This window comes from Pogoniulus pusillus, chromosome 8, assembly GCF_015220805.1.
Source record: "Pogoniulus pusillus isolate bPogPus1 chromosome 8, bPogPus1.pri, whole genome shotgun sequence".
NCBI classification, from domain to species: Eukaryota; Metazoa; Chordata; class Aves; order Piciformes; family Lybiidae; genus Pogoniulus; species Pogoniulus pusillus.
Window position 1 is genome coordinate 32,030,540 of NC_087271.1, and position 17,559 is coordinate 32,048,098.

The 17,559-nt window shown below is 41.1% G+C and overlaps 1 protein-coding gene and 1 long non-coding RNA gene across 4 annotated transcripts in view; one reads left to right on the plus strand and one right to left on the minus strand.

Moving 5' to 3' along the window:
* Positions 1-5,489: 5,489 nt before the first annotated feature.
* On the minus strand, positions 5,490-11,314 carry LOC135177647 (uncharacterized). The gene is made up of 3 exons (XR_010303120.1): positions 10,940-11,314; positions 9,926-9,993; positions 5,490-5,866 (listed from the first exon to the last, which is right to left on the minus strand). It is a non-coding gene; the product is annotated as an uncharacterized LOC135177647 (long non-coding RNA).
* Positions 11,315-11,596: 282 nt separating this feature from the next.
* Positions 11,597-17,559, plus strand: part of PKN2 (protein kinase N2) — a 58,543-nt gene continuing 52,580 nt past the window's right edge. For all 3 annotated transcript variants that reach the window (XM_064147955.1, XM_064147956.1, XM_064147957.1), the window contains exon 1: positions 11,597-11,927. In XM_064147955.1, the coding sequence (XP_064004025.1) occupies positions 11,880-11,927 (48 nt within the window). In that variant the 5' untranslated portion in view covers positions 11,597-11,879. The remainder of the gene's footprint in view (positions 11,928-17,559) is intronic.

Sequence of the window (17,559 nt, forward strand, 5' to 3'; positions counted from 1 at the left end):
TAGAAGAAAATAATCGCTGGCGAAAAATGATCAGTTTTAACGGTTTGCCACTAGATGGAGCAATTTAATATTAAAATTTTCATTTATAAATAAAATCCTCTTGAAGTTTTTGATGTTTCACTTTTCCATTACCAAATTTACTTGCCTCCCCCACCTTTTTATACCTAGACTACTTAAAAATACTGTGTCTTTGCAGATCATGCAACTAAGAAAAAATAAACACAAATGTCTACATTTTACCTGTATTACAACAAAGACTGGAAACTGAGGTAAACTGCAGCTCCAAAGCACTTCAGTTAAACTATTAATTTCATTTATCTACCACCTATACCACATAATCTTCAGAAACATCAGCACTTTGAAATATAAATCAGTTTAACAGAGTATTATCCTCTCTATTCACCACAGCCAACAAAATTTTTTGCCAGCAAACACTACTTAAAACTAGAAGTCTTAGTCCTAGCCTGAACCTTAGCCTAACTGTTACATATTTAGAATTCCTCTATATTTCAAGATCAAAACTAAGAATTAAGGAGATATTGTGCTGGCACACGAAGAAAAGACATTCAGTCTCATTAGTCTGAGTCCCAATTTACTTCAATTGTACCTAAGATCCCTGTAGAACTAAAGTGCCTTCTGTCAGTGTAAAAAAAACCGCTGAACCTAAATTTCAAATGTTAATTTCAAGCAACAGTTTACAGTTGTTGCTATACAAAATACTTTCCAATAGCATCAGCTGTACCATGCAAAAGTGACTTGTGTGTTTAAAAAATGAAACACAAAATGTTGCTGCTGAATGCGGCTCTAAGGCACCAAAGAAAGTAAATCCTCAATGATTACATGGGTCTTAAAATCCTTCTTAAATACTGGATTTACTGGGAAAAGAAGCAGCAATAAACAGAGAGGAGAGCCTGCAAATGGCAACCCCCAACTGACCTCAGCTTCACCTTTTTCTTTTAAATGCCTTCTGTTGTGTTATGGAATAGACACATTTTTGAAGCATGATTTGATAATCTGAATGTTAGGAGAACAAGTTATAATATACTATCTGCTGTATCTAAAGTCTGCATGCTTCATAATATAGTATACAACTTGTGCTTTTTTATTGTTAAATCAACTTCTACCTCTGTAACAGATGTAAAAGACAACAGAATTTACTTTGGTGTTTAGGTCCGTGGTGAAAATGTATGCTTTTAGTCTAGATGTCTTACAATAATTGCTACTATTATCTAGTGTGATAATGAAAACCCTAACATTACACTGCTCATGGAACTCCTGAGGAAATACTGCACTTCTGCCCTATAGAATTTGGCCATGATTCCAAAGATACTGATATCATAGCATTGATATGTCCTCACCGTCTCCATCAGTATTATGACCACATTCAGCACATTACTGCACTACTTCCAGTAAAGGGGGGTAGTATGTGGTGGGTGTAGAGAACAGACAGAAGAAAGCAAAGAACCAGCCAAGAAGGAAAGAATGAGAGCATGCTGAATAAGACATTCCAGTTAGTGACATTTCTAGCACTTGTGTAAAAGCTGCCTTTATTAAAAGCAATGTGTCAGCATTGCAGCAAGCACAGAGGTAAACAAATGTAAAGAAGATCCAGGTTAACATGCTTCAAATATCAACCAGTACACTTCGGCCCTGTCTGCCATTAACTCCACCTCAGTGTTTGCCTCTGGCTCACTGCTCCTTGACAGTGTAGATACTGAAAACAAGTCAAGACTCCAAAACTTTTTTCCACATGTTCTTCAGCAGCTTCTAGCCTAATTTTTCTAATGAAGAAGAAACAAGATCACTAACTAAATTATGTGCTAGGCAGCAAACCAACTGGAAAGTATTTTATATTTCTACTAAAATATTTCATTATGTGATTGTAATAAATGGTTCAAAGCCAAGGCCATACTGACAGTGTGAGATTTCAGTTAATGCATTTCAAGACACTTCAGTGCTACTTAATGCAAATGGATTTAGTGTAGTCCTTTAAGCATCCAACATTTGCTTTACAACATAAAAACAGGCTAAATTATTATATTGTTTACAAAAAAATGCATTTTACTCAAATCACTGGTATCTGTCTCTAAGCAAATTAAGAGAATCACTAGAATTTAACTAAGAGAATCACTAGATAACTGTTGCTGCTCTTTCAAGTGCCTAATCATTTCACTTTTCACTCAGAAGAGCCTCTCCACAATTAACTTTTCAACTAGTTTCCAGTAATTTTCTCTTTCTATATTGTGTGTATTATCAGGCAACATGAGAATGCCAGCAGATTTATTCACACATGAGAAAATGCCTTTAAATTTCCCAAAGAAGTGTGGAAATTTCACTCACAGATAACATAATGTATTCCAAATGGAATGTGTGAGATTAACTTCCCTGTTCACCCCTATTAGCACCAACATGAGGAGGGGTGGGGAATAGACGAAAAATAGAAGGGAAAAAAAAAGGGAGGGGGGGCCTAGGGTCGGGGGGTGGGGGGGAAGAGGAGGAGAGAGAGACACTATTCTTACTTCCTCACTTAAGCTTAAACAAGTTTATTTAAGCGGAATACACTGTAACAAGCCACCTTTGAACCACAGGGTTCAAAAGCAGCAGAACATAAAGCAATGTGAAGCTGTGCTAAAATTACACGAGAGCAAGTTTGTTTGCCACAGAATGAGAATAATTTAATTGAGGGTGGGAGATGACAGAGAGTGAAGAGCAGGAAGACAGAAGGGGAAGCAGTAACATGGCATCAGGACTAACATTTTCTGAACGTGTCTTTCTCTTGATAATGTTTGATGCAATTGTTTTTTCTCTGAAAGTTATTAAGCTTTATTTTCCCCTGTCAGTTCCAACAGAGTAAGGAGAATGCAATTAGAGCTAGCTATAAACCTGCTTGGTAACTCTCTTGTTTTAAGTGTTCATTAGATGAAGATAGATCTGCCCTTTTAATTCAGAGACATTGCATAGTAAGTATGAGTTAATAACTACTTAGGACTTCAGTCCCTGACAGATTCACATATGCAGGCTGCTGTCTCTGAGAGGAGATAGACATGGAAAGAAAAAACAGCCATCAAGTTAATCATGACCAAAAATCATTACCATCTAAGACTGAGTGTCTGATGAAGTCTCTTTCAGAATCATTTGGCACACTTGTTTATAACATCCACAAACACTTTGATCACCAGACATAGCACTACAGCTTATGTTTCAGGCAAAGGACATAGCTCCTGTTTCTCTGAATCTTTTCTGTAAATTTCAAAAGGACAAACTAAAATTGGTTGAGGATGACCAAATGTTCATGGGTCACACATATTCAATTTCCACAGCAGAGGGTGAGACCAATCTGTCGGTACCATGATGCAGAGAAGAACAGACACAACCTTCTGCACATCCAGCTGAGCACTGACAGCAAATCTGCAGTCTAGAGTTACTGGCAGCAACAGACTCTCCAAAAGCAGGTCAAAGCCCACCTCAGTAGCATGCATCAGTGATATCCCTGCAGCTGCCTCTCAAGCACAGATCTTCCACTTGGTAAAGATTTATCTGGTGATGCCCATTTGTGATTCATTCTTTGCAACACATTTCCCTTTCCTCCAAATGCAGACTGAGGCTTCAGCTATGTTTTGACTCTCAGACTCTCTGGTTGGTTGTGCTCGTTTGAAGCTAGCTAGAATGTTTTGGTGAGAATACAGGCTGTGAGAAGAAACAAATGGTGATGTCTACTTCACTCATAGGCTTGCTGAGATGTATAAGAATAAGAATGTAAATACAGATAACACAAACACTCTCTGTCTGGGATTTGGGCTGCATCTCTCTCTAATCTAAACTGCCACCTCTGTGATTAATCCACCACCTTCCTAACCCCCCGGCCAACCCTGCCTGCTACCTTAAATATAAGGCAAGATCTTGGGTAGGGTTGAGGGGTAAGGGGAAGGTGGAAGGGTGACTGAGAGCCCTCCTGGGGACTCAAGTTTCTGGGAGGAGTGTTGTGTTTCTGTATTACCTTTTAACTTGTGTATTTCTGTATATAACTGTATATATTGTAAATATCTGTTTGTATATTGTGCTAAACTGTAAATATAAAGCTTCATGCAATTTCCAGAACCACTGAGTCTAGTCTGGGTGACTTCCAAAGTGTGTGTGTGGGGGGGGGCAGGTAACACCCAAAACATCACATTGGTTTATATTTGCAAAACCTTTTGTAGAAATCTGATTGTCCTAGAATCACAAAAAGATGCACATCCTGAAGACACATGTGAAAATTCTCCCATTATCTCCATAGCCCATTTTTGTTTAATGTCTATTCATAGCAACTTAAAGTCACAGCCACCAACATTTCTTTAGAGCACCAGTCTTCTTGGGAAAAGGAGAGCGTACTTTGAATTGCTCTTGAATGCATCTTGCCTCGTGTCTATAATGAACTAACATACTTTAGATCAGCCATTATTTAAATTAATGAGCCTGCAATTGACAGAAATAAAGCAATGAGACCAGAACTATTCAAAGGAAGTTATCTTCCTTGCAAGGATCTCTTCTCTACATTCTTAGAAAGTAAGACCTTGATTTTACCAGTCCTGCACCAGGCCCTTCAGTGGATTCAATGAAAGCACGGGAATCCATCTGTGCAGAGCTCACTGCAGAAACACTGAATATGTTAAGCTTGATCCTATAATCAAGTTTAATTAGATTCACTGAGATTTTGCATAGGGGTAAAGATCCATCATGTTGATCCACTTGTAGAATCATAGCCTTAATGTAAAGACATAAAGCATTATGTTGTTATTTCAAATAATCCAAGTTGATCTCCTTTAAAGAAATTAGGTCTGATCTTACAGCTGGTTCTGAAGAGTTAGGGCACTTCCTCTCCATAGAATTCCTGACATCAACTGACATAAGGCAGATTTTCTCTTGTAAGAGAAGTACAGAAAAGAACAGGACGCAATAACAGGAATGAACCTCCTTCCCCTGCAGCACTCTTTTCTCACTGACTGCAAGTCTTCCCAGGGTCCAGAATTAATAAAACAGATAGTAAGATAAGGTTGGTTGTACTCCACTCATCACAGCATCTGCCTACTTTGCTAGGAGACAACATGTCTACACTTAGCCCTGGGTAATACTATGTAAACACAGAAGACAAATTTTAACTAGAAAGTGTGCAGCAATTGCTAGCAGGGTTATGATTACATCACAGTAATCCACTCAAAAGTTGTAAGATTAGCTGTGTGGTTAAAGAAGTAATGAAGCAATAGTTTGAGAACATGCAAAATTGCAAGTATCACAAGACACAAATAAACTTATCCTTTTAGTTTTGTTTACAATGTATCATCTTGTTCTCTTCACTGTCAGTAGTACAACAGAGCATTAGAGAGCTCTCAAGCTCTCTCTCAGGAGCCTTCACTTACTTGGAATTCCCTTTTAAGAAATCTGAAGAAATATTATGGAAGAAACAGGTTTCCAGAAAAGGAAACAATATTCTTAAATGAAACACATTAAAATTGTCCACGCTGTTCATATTTTTTATTCCTGTTCAGCATTTTCTTTCATAAACACTTGCAGGTTTCTGGCCTAAGATTATCACAGTAATTTTTGTCTCAAAATCAAACCCAATCTAGACACATGTCTTTCTAGATCTATTGCAAGACTTATTATTGGAATCTCTTTAAAGAAAAGCTTTCTCCTTTTCCCACATGAGAAGCAAACCAGGAAGAAGAAAAATTCTGTTCTTCATTAATATGCCTTTTTTTTTTCAACTTCTGCAGGCTGAAGTAAATACAGAAAGCAAAGATGTACATGTTCTTCCTTCACTTTTCTCCTGTGTCTTGGAGTGGCAGGATTTTGCAACATGTTCAGATGATCCAACCTAGAAGGGCAACTATGGAAATACAAGAATAACACTGCTATATCTAGAAATCAAAGAGCAAATGTTTACATCCATAAAAATCTGATATTTTCTATGTTTTTTTTAAATTAGGGCTGCACTTCTTTGACACATTTGTCTGTATTCCTAAGCAAAAGAACAGAGGCCAATGGGATGACATTTAAGAAGGCTAAGTGCAGGGTTCTACACTTCGGCCACAACAACCTCAAGCAGTGCTACAGGCTGGGGACAAAATGGCTGGAGAGCAGCCAGGAAGAAAGGGACCTAAGGGTAGTGGTAGATAGTAGGCTGAACATGAGCCAGCAGTGTGCCCAGGTGGCTAAGAGAGCCAATGGCATCCTGGCCTGGATCAGGAACAGTGTGGCCAGTAGGGCAAGGAAGGTTATTCTTCCTCTGTACTGAGCACTGGTCAGTCTGCACCTTGAGTCCCGTGTCTACTCAATTCAAGAGAGATGTTGAGATACTGGAACATGTCCAGAGAAGGGTGACAAAGATGGTGAAAGCCCTGGAGCACAGTCCTGTGAGAAGAGGCTGAGGGAGCTGGGGTTGCTTAGCCTGGAGAAGAGGAGGCTCAGGGGTGACCTCCTTGCTGTCTACAACTACCTGAAGGGAGGTTGTAGCCAGGTGGGGGTTGGTCTCTTCTCCCAGGCAACCAGCAATAGAACAAGGGGACACAGTCTCAAGTTGTGCTGGGGGAGGTCTAGGAGGGATGTTAGGAAGAAGTTCTTCACAGAGAGAGTGATTGGCATTGGAATGGACTGCCCAGGTGGAGTCGCCATCCCTAGAGGTGCTGAAGAAAAGCCTGGCTGAGGCACTTAGTGCCATGGTCTAGTTGACTGGCTAGGGCTGGGTGCTAGGTTGGACTGGATGATCTTGGAGGTCTCTTCCAACCTGGTTGATTCTATGATAACTTAAAGGAAATGTTATCCTAAAGTAGACTTAAACTTTGAATTTTAGCAAAGAAAGCTCTCCTTTAAAAGACACAAATATCATTTGCAAAATGAAAATAAAATTTACCTCACTAGATCAAAAACATAACTAATTCCTAGAGCTTGCTCACCTTTTTAGGTGGTGGGCTGGCCTAGTACTGCTCTGTCCCCACTCATTTACTAACACAGTGCATGCAGAATGAATTCTCATTTCTTCTTTCCCAAGAGCTTCATTTAGCCCATACCCAAGCATGTCTCTACATTGCTGTCCATTCGGAATACTTCACTAATACAAACAAGCAACATTAAGCAGAAGCTTAGATAAAAATTTACATTTTCCTGGTAAGAGTCTTGCTAGAACTAAGTATAACTATATAATAATTATCACTTATCTGGTATTCTTCACATGTCCTCAATCATCGTTTCTATATGCATTAGAAGTGAAGGCAAGCTCTTTCTTAGATTATATATATATATATAGATATATGAGTAGGTAAACCTATTCTTAAAAATACCCTGAATTTTGCTTACAGTATCCTGGCTATTTTTCTAAAGACTTCTGTACCATGCTCAAATGTTCACATGGTGTGCTTTACACTACCTGGAACATTGGAAGTCACAACTATTTACTTTTCCAAGTCTTTGGGATAAAGACTTTAATAACACAACCTGAAAAAATAAAGTAGCCAATGATACTGACATCTCTTTCAATTCAGTTTGCTTTTCTAACATGTTAATTCAGTGTAGGGAAGGAACTAACAGCATAAGAGGCAGAAGAAATAGCATTCAGATATTTTAAGGCACAGACTGAACTCAGGATTCCATATAATGCCAAATTCTTGGACTTACGTACTTAACTCTCTTCTATTTTAAGACTCACCCAGAATGTTCTCTTGCTCAGCAATTCACTGTCAGAGTATTTAAACATAGAGCTACAATAGTCCAGGAGGACTGCCTTAAGTTTTCCAGACTCTGGAGTTAGAATGATTACATATCAGATCTAGCTAATCTAATGTTGTTTTTTTTTTTCAAAACAGTTCCAATTTTAATTATTGTGCATTACACTTCTAGCAAAGAATCTAAGACTTTATCCTTTTGAGGTGTGTAAATAACATTGGAATTACAAGAAAGGCCTTGTCTTAACAGAGATAATACGTTTTAGGCTACACTCAATAGGCTGGTTAGATTAAGCATGAACTGAAGTCAGCTGCCTGCATTAGACAATCTCAATACTTGTTGACATCCACTAATGTATCTACAGATTTTCTCAGGGACAAAGTCTGTGTTTCCCACTGACTATATCTTATAAAATGCATGTGCTAGGACATTGACTCCTACTTTGCAATGGGAGCAGACTGGTAGATGAGCTGCAATAATGGACTACATAAATGCTCACAAGTACACAGTCACTAACTCACAGTAATCCAGTCATTTCTGATTACTTCTACATATCCTTAAATATCTGTTATCAAAATCAGTTAAAATTGTAAATGTAGCCAGGTGGGGGTTGGTCTCTTCTCCCAGGCAACCAGCAATAGAACAAGGGGACACAGTCTCAAGTTGTGCCGGTGAAAGTATAGGCTGGATGTTGGAAGTTCTTCACAGAGTGATTTGCCATTGGAAGGGGCTGCCCAGGGAGGTGGTGGAGTCACCATCCCTGGAGGTGTTCAAGAAAAGACTGGATGAGGCACTTAGTGCCATGGTCTAGTTGACTGGCTAGGGCTGGGTGCTAGGTTGGACTGGATGATCTTGGAGGTCTCTTCCAACCTGGTTGATTCTATGATTCTATCATGCTCAAAATGAGAAAATATCATATAAATTCCTTTGCTCTATTGCCTTCCTCCGCAATGTGCCCAGAGTTGCACCATGCATGCTTCACAATTCATGCTTGTTGACGTGTGTCTGCTAAACTACTTCATACAACTGACAGCAAAGCTAGCATAAAATTTACTGGAAAATGTGATATTTTAGCTATGGAGAAAAACTAAGTCTGGTGAAGAACAACTACAATTCCCAAAGTCTTCTTCATAATTGAGTCATAGGAATTATTTCTTAAATTCTCCTTCATAACTGTCTAAGGTATGAGTTATGTACTCTGGGGCTCCTGACCACATGAAGACATTTACTCATGCCCAGACAAATAGTGCTAGTTTGAGCCTAGCTGGAATATTTTGGTGAGCAGAATTAGATTATAGGCTGTGACAAGGACAATGGTGATGTCTACTTCACCCATAGGCTTGCTGAGATGTGTAAGAACAAGAACACAAGCATAGATAACACAGAGTCTCTCTTGGGTTCTGGGGCTGCATGAACTTCTTTCTCTAACCGTCTGTGTGACTAATACTTCTGCTTCCTAACCCCCCTGGCCGACATTCCAAACTTACCTTGAATGTGAGGCAAAGCCTGGGGTAAGGTAGAGGGGTGAGAAGAAGGTGGAAGGGTGGCTGAGAGCCCCTCCTGGGGACTCCGGTTTCTGGGAGGGTTGTTGTGTTACTGTATTACTTTTCAACTTGTATATTTCTGCCTATAGCTGTATATTTTGTAAATATCTGCTTGTATATTGTACTAAGATGTAAATATAAAGCTTCATTCAATTTCCAGTGGCTGAGTCTAGTCTGGGTGATTTTCTTAAGTGTGGGGGGAGGCAGGTAACACCCAAATCATCACACAAATAAAACTGACCTACATGACCACCCAAACTGACATTCTTAAGCTTAAAATTGCACCGTAGGTTTAGAAAAAATAAAAATTCCAAGAACTCAAACTGCATTTTCATTTGAGGAATGCATGCTTCAAAAAATTTATCAGAGTATTAAGCCAGATCCTGATACAATTTGACAATATTTACAATTCAGCCTCAGGTTTATATTCCTTTGTGATATCTAAGATATATTTTCCTCACTGGTTGCTGCCATGAACAATCTTGCATTAAAATCCTGTTAATCCCAGATTTATGAACTTCCAATATTCTTTGTAAAACAATGACTATTAAACAAGGGCACATCTCTGGAGATATTCAAGGTGATGTTCAGTAAGATTTTGGGTAAGCTGATCTAGTGGAGGATTTCCCTGCTCACTGCAGGGGTTTGGACAAGATGACCTTTGAAGATCCCTTCCAACTTACACCATGCTATGATTCTATGAAGTTGTCCTCCTCTATACTTTCCTCTTTTCCTCACAGCCTGCAATCATCTGAGAACACAAAACAGAAATTAACCATTGGCTTCATATAGACCAAATCTAAATGTACATTTGTGTATGTGCAAAATTATGAACTGTATCAACACAGTTTCTTAGGCATAAATCAGTGAAGAAATTCAATTTCAGTGAAGATGTGCATTGCTACCATTGAACTACCTTAATATTTGTGACATTCACTGTGTGCATATGTTCATAAACTTCTTTTGTGCTCGAAGACAGTACATCAGATTGGTTTGTTTGGTGCTGAACTTAAAAATACTTTAAATGTTTCAGATTTGCTAGAACGGTAGTAGCAATTTATCATTTACAGGGAAAAGGGAGGAAAAGGGAGGGAAAGGGGGAAAAGGGGGCAAGAGGGGGGGGGCAAAGGGGGCAAAAGGAGGGCCCTCCAAAATTTAATTCGCAGTTCCCAGGGCGAGCAGACTACTAATGGCCTGTAGCCATACATGGATGCACTGACATGAACAAAACAAATGCTGATACTGGCATGAAGATTGAGCTATCAATCATGTCTCGGTTTATATGAGTTTGACATAAACTGCAAAGACAAAAAAGAAATCCAGTTTTAATCGTTCCATACAGTGTTTTGCATGAGATCAATTAGCCTAATGTAACATCCAATATGAAGGTGGAATGAGAATGCTTATGTATATAGACTAGCCAGCAGACGTGTTTATAGACAGCTGGGGAAAAAAAAGAAACAACCAACCAACACAGGCAGGAAACTGAGAATAAACGCTTGTGTCACATGCTGCCTAAAGGAAAGAGAAACCATTTCCTCCCAGACACTCAAACTGTTTGACTTTGAAGCTCTCAGAAGCTTGTCACTCTGCAGACTAACTGAACGGCGCCACCATCCCCCGCCCCAACTCTCACCAAGCACCCCAAGTACATGTTTAGCCCTTTAATAAGAACGGCATTAACAGCCCTCACTCACCACAACCTCCTGGGCCACCGCTCCAGGTCCCCAGGGTGGCAGGTGGCTGCCCTCTCTCCGGGCGCTTGAGACAAGCATGACCTCTCCTTCCTGAGCTAGCTGCTTCTGCTAACAACCAACCAGAAGGCTTCGCCTGTCTCCTCGGCCTGGCAGAGCCGAGACCCTGCAACTCTCAACACCAGAGGTGTGCCACACGCCCCCACCCCCCGCCACCACAAGAGAAAACAACAGGGCTCCCAGCGCTGAGACTTTACACCGGGGGGACGCGCCGCGGAGTGGGGCGCGGCGACGGCAGAGACGGAGGGCGGCGAGGAGCCCGGCGGCCTGAGGGGGCCTGAGGGGGCCTGAGGGGGCCTGAGGGGGCCTGAGGGGGCCTGAGGGGGCCTGAGGGGGCCTGAGGGGGCCTGAGGGGGCCTGAGGGGGCCTGAGGGGGCCTGAGGGGGCCTGAGGGGGCCTGAGGGGGCCGTGAGGCGCGCGCCCCGCGCCGCCCTGCCCGCGGGAGGGCTGCAGCGCGCGGGGCGCCCGCGCGGAGCCCGCTCTGCCTCCGCACGCCGAGTCACGTGCTCCGCCGGCCGCAAAGCGGCGGCGCTTTTGCGACAGAGTGACAGCCAAATGGTGCGACATCCGCGGCGGCCGCTGGAGCAGCAGCCGCGGCGGCCGAGCGCTGCCAGGGCCGAGCGCCGCGCCTGGACGGGGGAGCGCACCGCGGTCCGGCGGGGACCGCACTGCTCCGCGCCCCAGTGCCCGGCGCGACCCCCATGAGAGGAGGGGGGACGGCGGCGTCCCTCCCCTGCGTTCTCTTGCCTGCCTGAGTACGGAGCGCTCCCCCCGCCCCCGATGCGCCCTTAGTCCCGGCCCCGGACCCGCCTCCCTCGCTCCCCTCCCCGCCGGCGGCGGCGGCAGCAGCAGCGTCCAGGTGCGGACTTCAAACCCCAGCGCAATGGCGTCCAATGCGGCCGAGAGGGAGATCCTCTTCACCGAGTTCCAGGTAAGCGGTGGCGGCGTCCCACCAGGCGCCGCCCCAGCCCTGCTTGGCTCCCCTCCCTCGCGATGAGGATGGAGCTGCCGCCGCGCCCCGCCGCCCCCTGCCCGCCGCTCGGCGCGGGGCGCCCACCCCACCCCGCGGCCGGGCCGGGAAAGCGGCGGAAGCCCATGCCCACCCCAGGCCTTTTCCCGCTGCTCTCCCCTGGGAGCGGAGGCGCCGCCGCCCGGTCACGGCCCCACCCCGCTGCCGGCCGCGACCCGCTTTTGTCTGCGATCGGCTCCCTCGTTCCCTGCGCTGAGCGGCCGCGTCCCTCCGCCAGGGCCTGCCCCGGGCCACGCTCCCCTCCTTGGCCGCGGCCCCGTCGGCTCGGGAGCACTCGCCGCCAGCGCGGAGGTTTGCCTGCTCCCGCCGGCGCGGCAGAGCCGCGGCTGGTAGTTCTCGCTCCCGCCGCGGGCACGGCGCTCCTCATGGCCCCGGCCGGAGGGGCTCTCAGTAGCCACCCTACCGTCTGCCTCAGGGTCAAGCAGAGAGCTTTTCCTCTGTACACTGCACCGTGCAGGAGTCGGAGCAGCTTCCTTTAGGTAGGCCTTGAACTCGGAGCCTGTGAAGAAGAGAAACTGGTTATTTGTTACGTTATCTGAAAACGTTATTTGTCGCACGGCAGTGACTCTTGTCAGTATAAAAAAAAGTCAATAACCAAACGATCCCCCAACACTCTAAAAGTTTTTGAAGACTCAAAGGCTGACTCTTTCCATCCTGTAGCTGGACTAGTTTCTGTTGCCTGTGCAACTGTTACTTTTCTACTTGTCAGTTCTAGGCTTAGATGCAATTCGGGAACTTGACTTGTGGGCTCTTATCTTTAAATGTCAGCTCAACCTGCTGGCTCTTCTGTTTCCTTGTACAGAAGAAAGCTTGCTTGCTTGATTTTTCTGTTTTTTATTTTTACTGCCTTTTTTCTTTTTAGTATGTGCTGCTAAATCTATGTTATGTTTAGCCAGGCAAAAGAATGTGTCTCTGAATTTATTAGTTGGACAATTAGCCAAAGTAAGAAGTCCATAAATGGAAAGCATTGAATGTAATGCTCAAGTAGAAATTAGAAAGGCACGCTTTAAAAAGGAGGAATTTTATTTCCTAAATGCTGTTAAATTCCTCTGTAGTTTCAAATGTTAGTGGTGTGCTCACTTGAACAAAGGAAAAGAAGGCACACAGAGATGTAGCAGACTGCTTAATATTGTAGCACATGAGATGGCTGAAGGCTAAGAATCCGTCTAAAATGCTGAACTTTAATCAGTGGCTCATAAGTGTCTAGGAAGAATCGTTATGTTAATACAAACTTGATACGATGATATATAAGCTGGTAAACCTGTTTGAAGTGGTGAGCTGTGTGAATAAGTAACTATGCTAGTGTTACAGGTAAGGTAAATGGAAGCAGAATTTTTACACTGAGTGGGGTTCAAATTAATTTCAACAGAAATGGGGGGGATTTTTTTTTTGTTGGGTGTGAGAAAGGTTGGGCTTTTACTTTTTTTTCCTTGAAAAATGAGAATGACGGTGATAATAATGAAAAAAAAAACCCAAACCGGAATGGATTAGCTCCTTTGGTTACATTGTCTCATCCATCGTATGTGGTAACTTCTATATTGATAAATACAGTTTTCTGGGCAAGACAGAAAGGTTACATAGTTAATAGGGAAATCCCAATAGGTTTTAAGCATTGTAAACTGCAAACTTTTAGGTATTTTTAAGAGGAACTTTCATGTCAGGAAGAACTACTGAAAACGTGGTGGTTTAGCAGTGACATATATTAGCAATGCAATGTGAAGGAATCTGTATCATTTTCCTTGTGGATCCTTCAAAACAAATTACTCTTATACGCCTGTGCATAAAAGCTACTTTAGTGACATGTTCCCAAAGTAAAGGGAACTACAGTAAAGCATGAGGTACGCCATTTCTCACATGTTTCTTCAGGAGGAAACTTCCTCTATCTAATGAACTCTTAACTTAAAAAGTGCTTATATGTAAAATGGGCTTTTACTTGCATATTGCAATCTTGCACAGAAAGGATGAGGAAGTTGTAGACTGCGTGGCTACAGCAAATGTTGAAAGCATCACACAGCTGGGTGGATCTAGAAAGGCAATATGTGGTTTAGATGTTTTTCTAATGCTCATTAAAACCTGATGAAAACAAGCTTATTAATCTCAGACTTGGCCCTGATATGAAATCTGAAGTATTAGTCAGTGATCAATGGAACAAACTGCTTGTTGTTATCTTATGTTCAACATATACTTGGCTATGATACCCCTGCATACTTCAGTGTGATAACAAGTAGCAAGCCATTGGATTTGGATGAAGTTAATAAAAGTGGATTGCTATTTCAGAAGAGTTCAAGTGATTAATGACTAAAGATTGGCAAACTTTCATAACTCCTGACACTAACAGGATGTGAAGTGTGCTCTGAGTAAATACGAAAAACAAATGGGTAAAATAATTAACGGCTAAGAAGAAAATGGTAAAGCATAGATGTGGTGTATAGATACTTGTTTCAAAGTATGCTGGGTTTAATTTAACAGGCCTTGAATAGGCCTTAGATCTCACTTCTCACAGTGATAGTTTTATGGTTTTAAAAAGTGACTCCATATCTGATAGAGAAGATTCTTAAAACCCCTGTTAGCAAGTATCTGCTAGGCCTTTCTGTCCTGTGTGTTCTACAAAATGTTTTCTCTATTTTTCTGTATCATAGTTGAAACATTTTACAGACAGTTAAGATCCTGTTGCTTCTAAGCAAGTTTGTTGAAGGTGAATAATGCAACACTTCTCTGAAGTCAGCAAATGCATTGTACAAAATAAACTTGGAAGTAAACAGATCCTCTTTTTGGTTTGTTCTGTTTAGTAGCTTCACCAGTGAGATTACTTGATTATTGAAGATTGAAAAATGGCATAAATCAAGCATAACGTTTTACCTTCTTTTATCTCCAGTATAGTTTCTTTTGTAGGAGGGGGGGAAGCCTGGGTTAGAATCAATATTGTTGATGCTGCATTCCCTTCCAAAATACTGCTGTCTTTTGAGCTTGCATCTTTTTAGAGCTTTGTCCAGCAGGTAAAGTAGCCTCTCCAGTGCTTGCTTTCGGGTGAATTGCACAGCCTTTAACCCTTTGATTTCTGGTGGAAGTGGCAACTGTTTCCTCATAAAATTAAATTTTAACTTGTGCTGTAGGTTATTAAATGAGGCATCCATTAAATATTTTTTAAATTAGAGATTTTTAATAATTTATTAGAGGGAAAAAATCTAGTTTTGTGAAGCAGTGTGTATTTCCAAAGATGTGTGGTTTCTTGGCAGTGATGATGGATGTCAGCATAGTAATTTTATTATGGCTTGGGTTACAGAAACGATTACTTTAAGTATATAAATAAAGCTATTGTCTAGCAGAGGGGTAGCATGTTTGTACTTCTAGGTGTTGTTTACCACTTTTTCTAGATAGTAATGTAGATGTTTTAAACTTTAATTTTTTTTTATAATATTACAGGATTTATTTTAAGAAAAAAAAAGTTTACTCAAAATTATGCTTCCAAAATGATACTTGTTTAACACTAGAGAAAAACAAACAAAAAGGAGACCATAAAAAAAAACAACCCAAAAAAAAAAAAAAAAAAAAAAAAAAAACAAAACACAACCCCGAAACAAACAGTATATTACTTGGTTTTCCAATTGCTTAAATGAAATTGTTCAGATAGAGAAACTAGGGTAGTGCCCTATAGTAACAGATTCTCACTTGCTTCAAATTGAAGCAAACTTGGAATGAGTTTTTTAAACTACAAATTACAGAACAGTGGCAAAAATGTGTTTCAGTGGTATTCAAAGTAAAGAGATTATTTTAATGGATGTCTTGTTCTAATGGAAGCTTTAGTCATCTAATTTCCTAAGATGCTTTACTTAGGGATCTTGAAGCATAAATTGCATGACAGAAACATTTTTTTAGGTTTTTTAGTTGGTTGATTTTGGTTTTTTTAATAGTGATGAACAGTACCACAACTGAAATAAATGTAAATTATGTTTACACAATGACACATCCAGCATAGATTTTTGTTTGTTTTGCTTTTCTGTTTTATATCAAGAGCAAGAATATTGATAAAATGAATGTGGTTTTGAAATGCTCAGTATTTTGTTAGTGTGTGTTACATAAATTGGACAATCAAGTCTTGGATTACACCACTATGTTTTGTATATGAATGCATATCGAAGTAGGCACTTGTACCTCACAGTGTCGGATCAAGCTGCTAGATGGGACTCTGAAAGACCTGCATTTCCTTCCTGACTGCTGTGCTTTCAGCTAGGTGACACTAAGCAGATGACTTTGCTTACTCATGTCTCAGTTAGATCATCTTTAGAATAGAGGTAATGATGCCTGCTTTTTAGAGATACAAAGTACTGGGTATTTATTATTAGCTGTGGTCAAGTGCCTAAGGACACCTTAAAAAGGTACAAGTAACCTAATTAATCTGTTTTGAACAGATATTGTAATTAGGCTGAAGTCAGTAACAAGACTACCTTCAAATACTGTTCAGATAGGACAGATCACCCTCACATAATTTTGAATTGCTCTTGTTTTTTCAAAGCAAGAAGATGTCACATTCAAGTGAAAATATCCTGAATTGCAATTTAGACATGAAAATGTGTGTACAGCTGTTTGTAGGACTTCAGGGGTCCCTACAAACACTTCCAGAACTCATGGATTTAGAGAAGTATCTCAGATTTTTGCATTTGTGGATATATATTACTCTTTAAACAGTACTCTTTTCAAAATGTATGCAAGTAAAATATACAGTTAAAAGTCCTTAAAATACCTTTAGGTAGGTGGAGGGATTTGGGATTTTTTGTTTGTTTGTTTGTTTTGTTTTTTGTCCCTGCCTTCTGCATTGTCAGTCTGCCTATTAAGTAGGAACTTCTATATGATATTGATTTGTATATATATTTGATCGAATTTTCTTTATCAGAGCAGATCTGTTATTTCAACTCAAGATAAATGATTAGTGGTGACTGGTAGAAAAGTATATTTAATTATGGTATGTATAATAGTTCTGCTGGAACAGTTTGATACATTGTGAGTCGCAATTCATTACACTGTAACCTAAAATCTGTAGTAGAATAAGTAGAGAAACATGTCCTTTACATTGGAAAACACTGGTTTAAGAGCTTAATGAGGGGATTAAGAATCTCTTTGTCAATGTCTCAGTGCTTTGCTGAATTAGAGACTAAGACATTACATGGCCTCTGCTTAGATTCAGAGTAACAAAAGCCTTGTGCTGTGTAATATGTAGTGCTAAGGTCTGTCTGCTTTTTGGTTTTGCTTTTTCTAGAAATCACTTGCACAACTGGTACAAATTGGTTGATGGCAGGCTTTTGTTTGTTTTATTTCCTCTATGTGGACGGAGTAAATGAATGGGTTCAGGAGTGGACTGAACATTTCTCATGGGATATTGCTCTGCACCGTAGGCCAAGGCATTTGTATGGTACTTTGAAGCTTTAATTATTAATGCCGAGTCTGCAATTCCTAGCACAAGGAAAATAGTTTCTTTGTTATTGTTTGGGCTGGGGGCATGCAGTGTGTTTTGATTTTAAAGAAATGGGGTTTATGT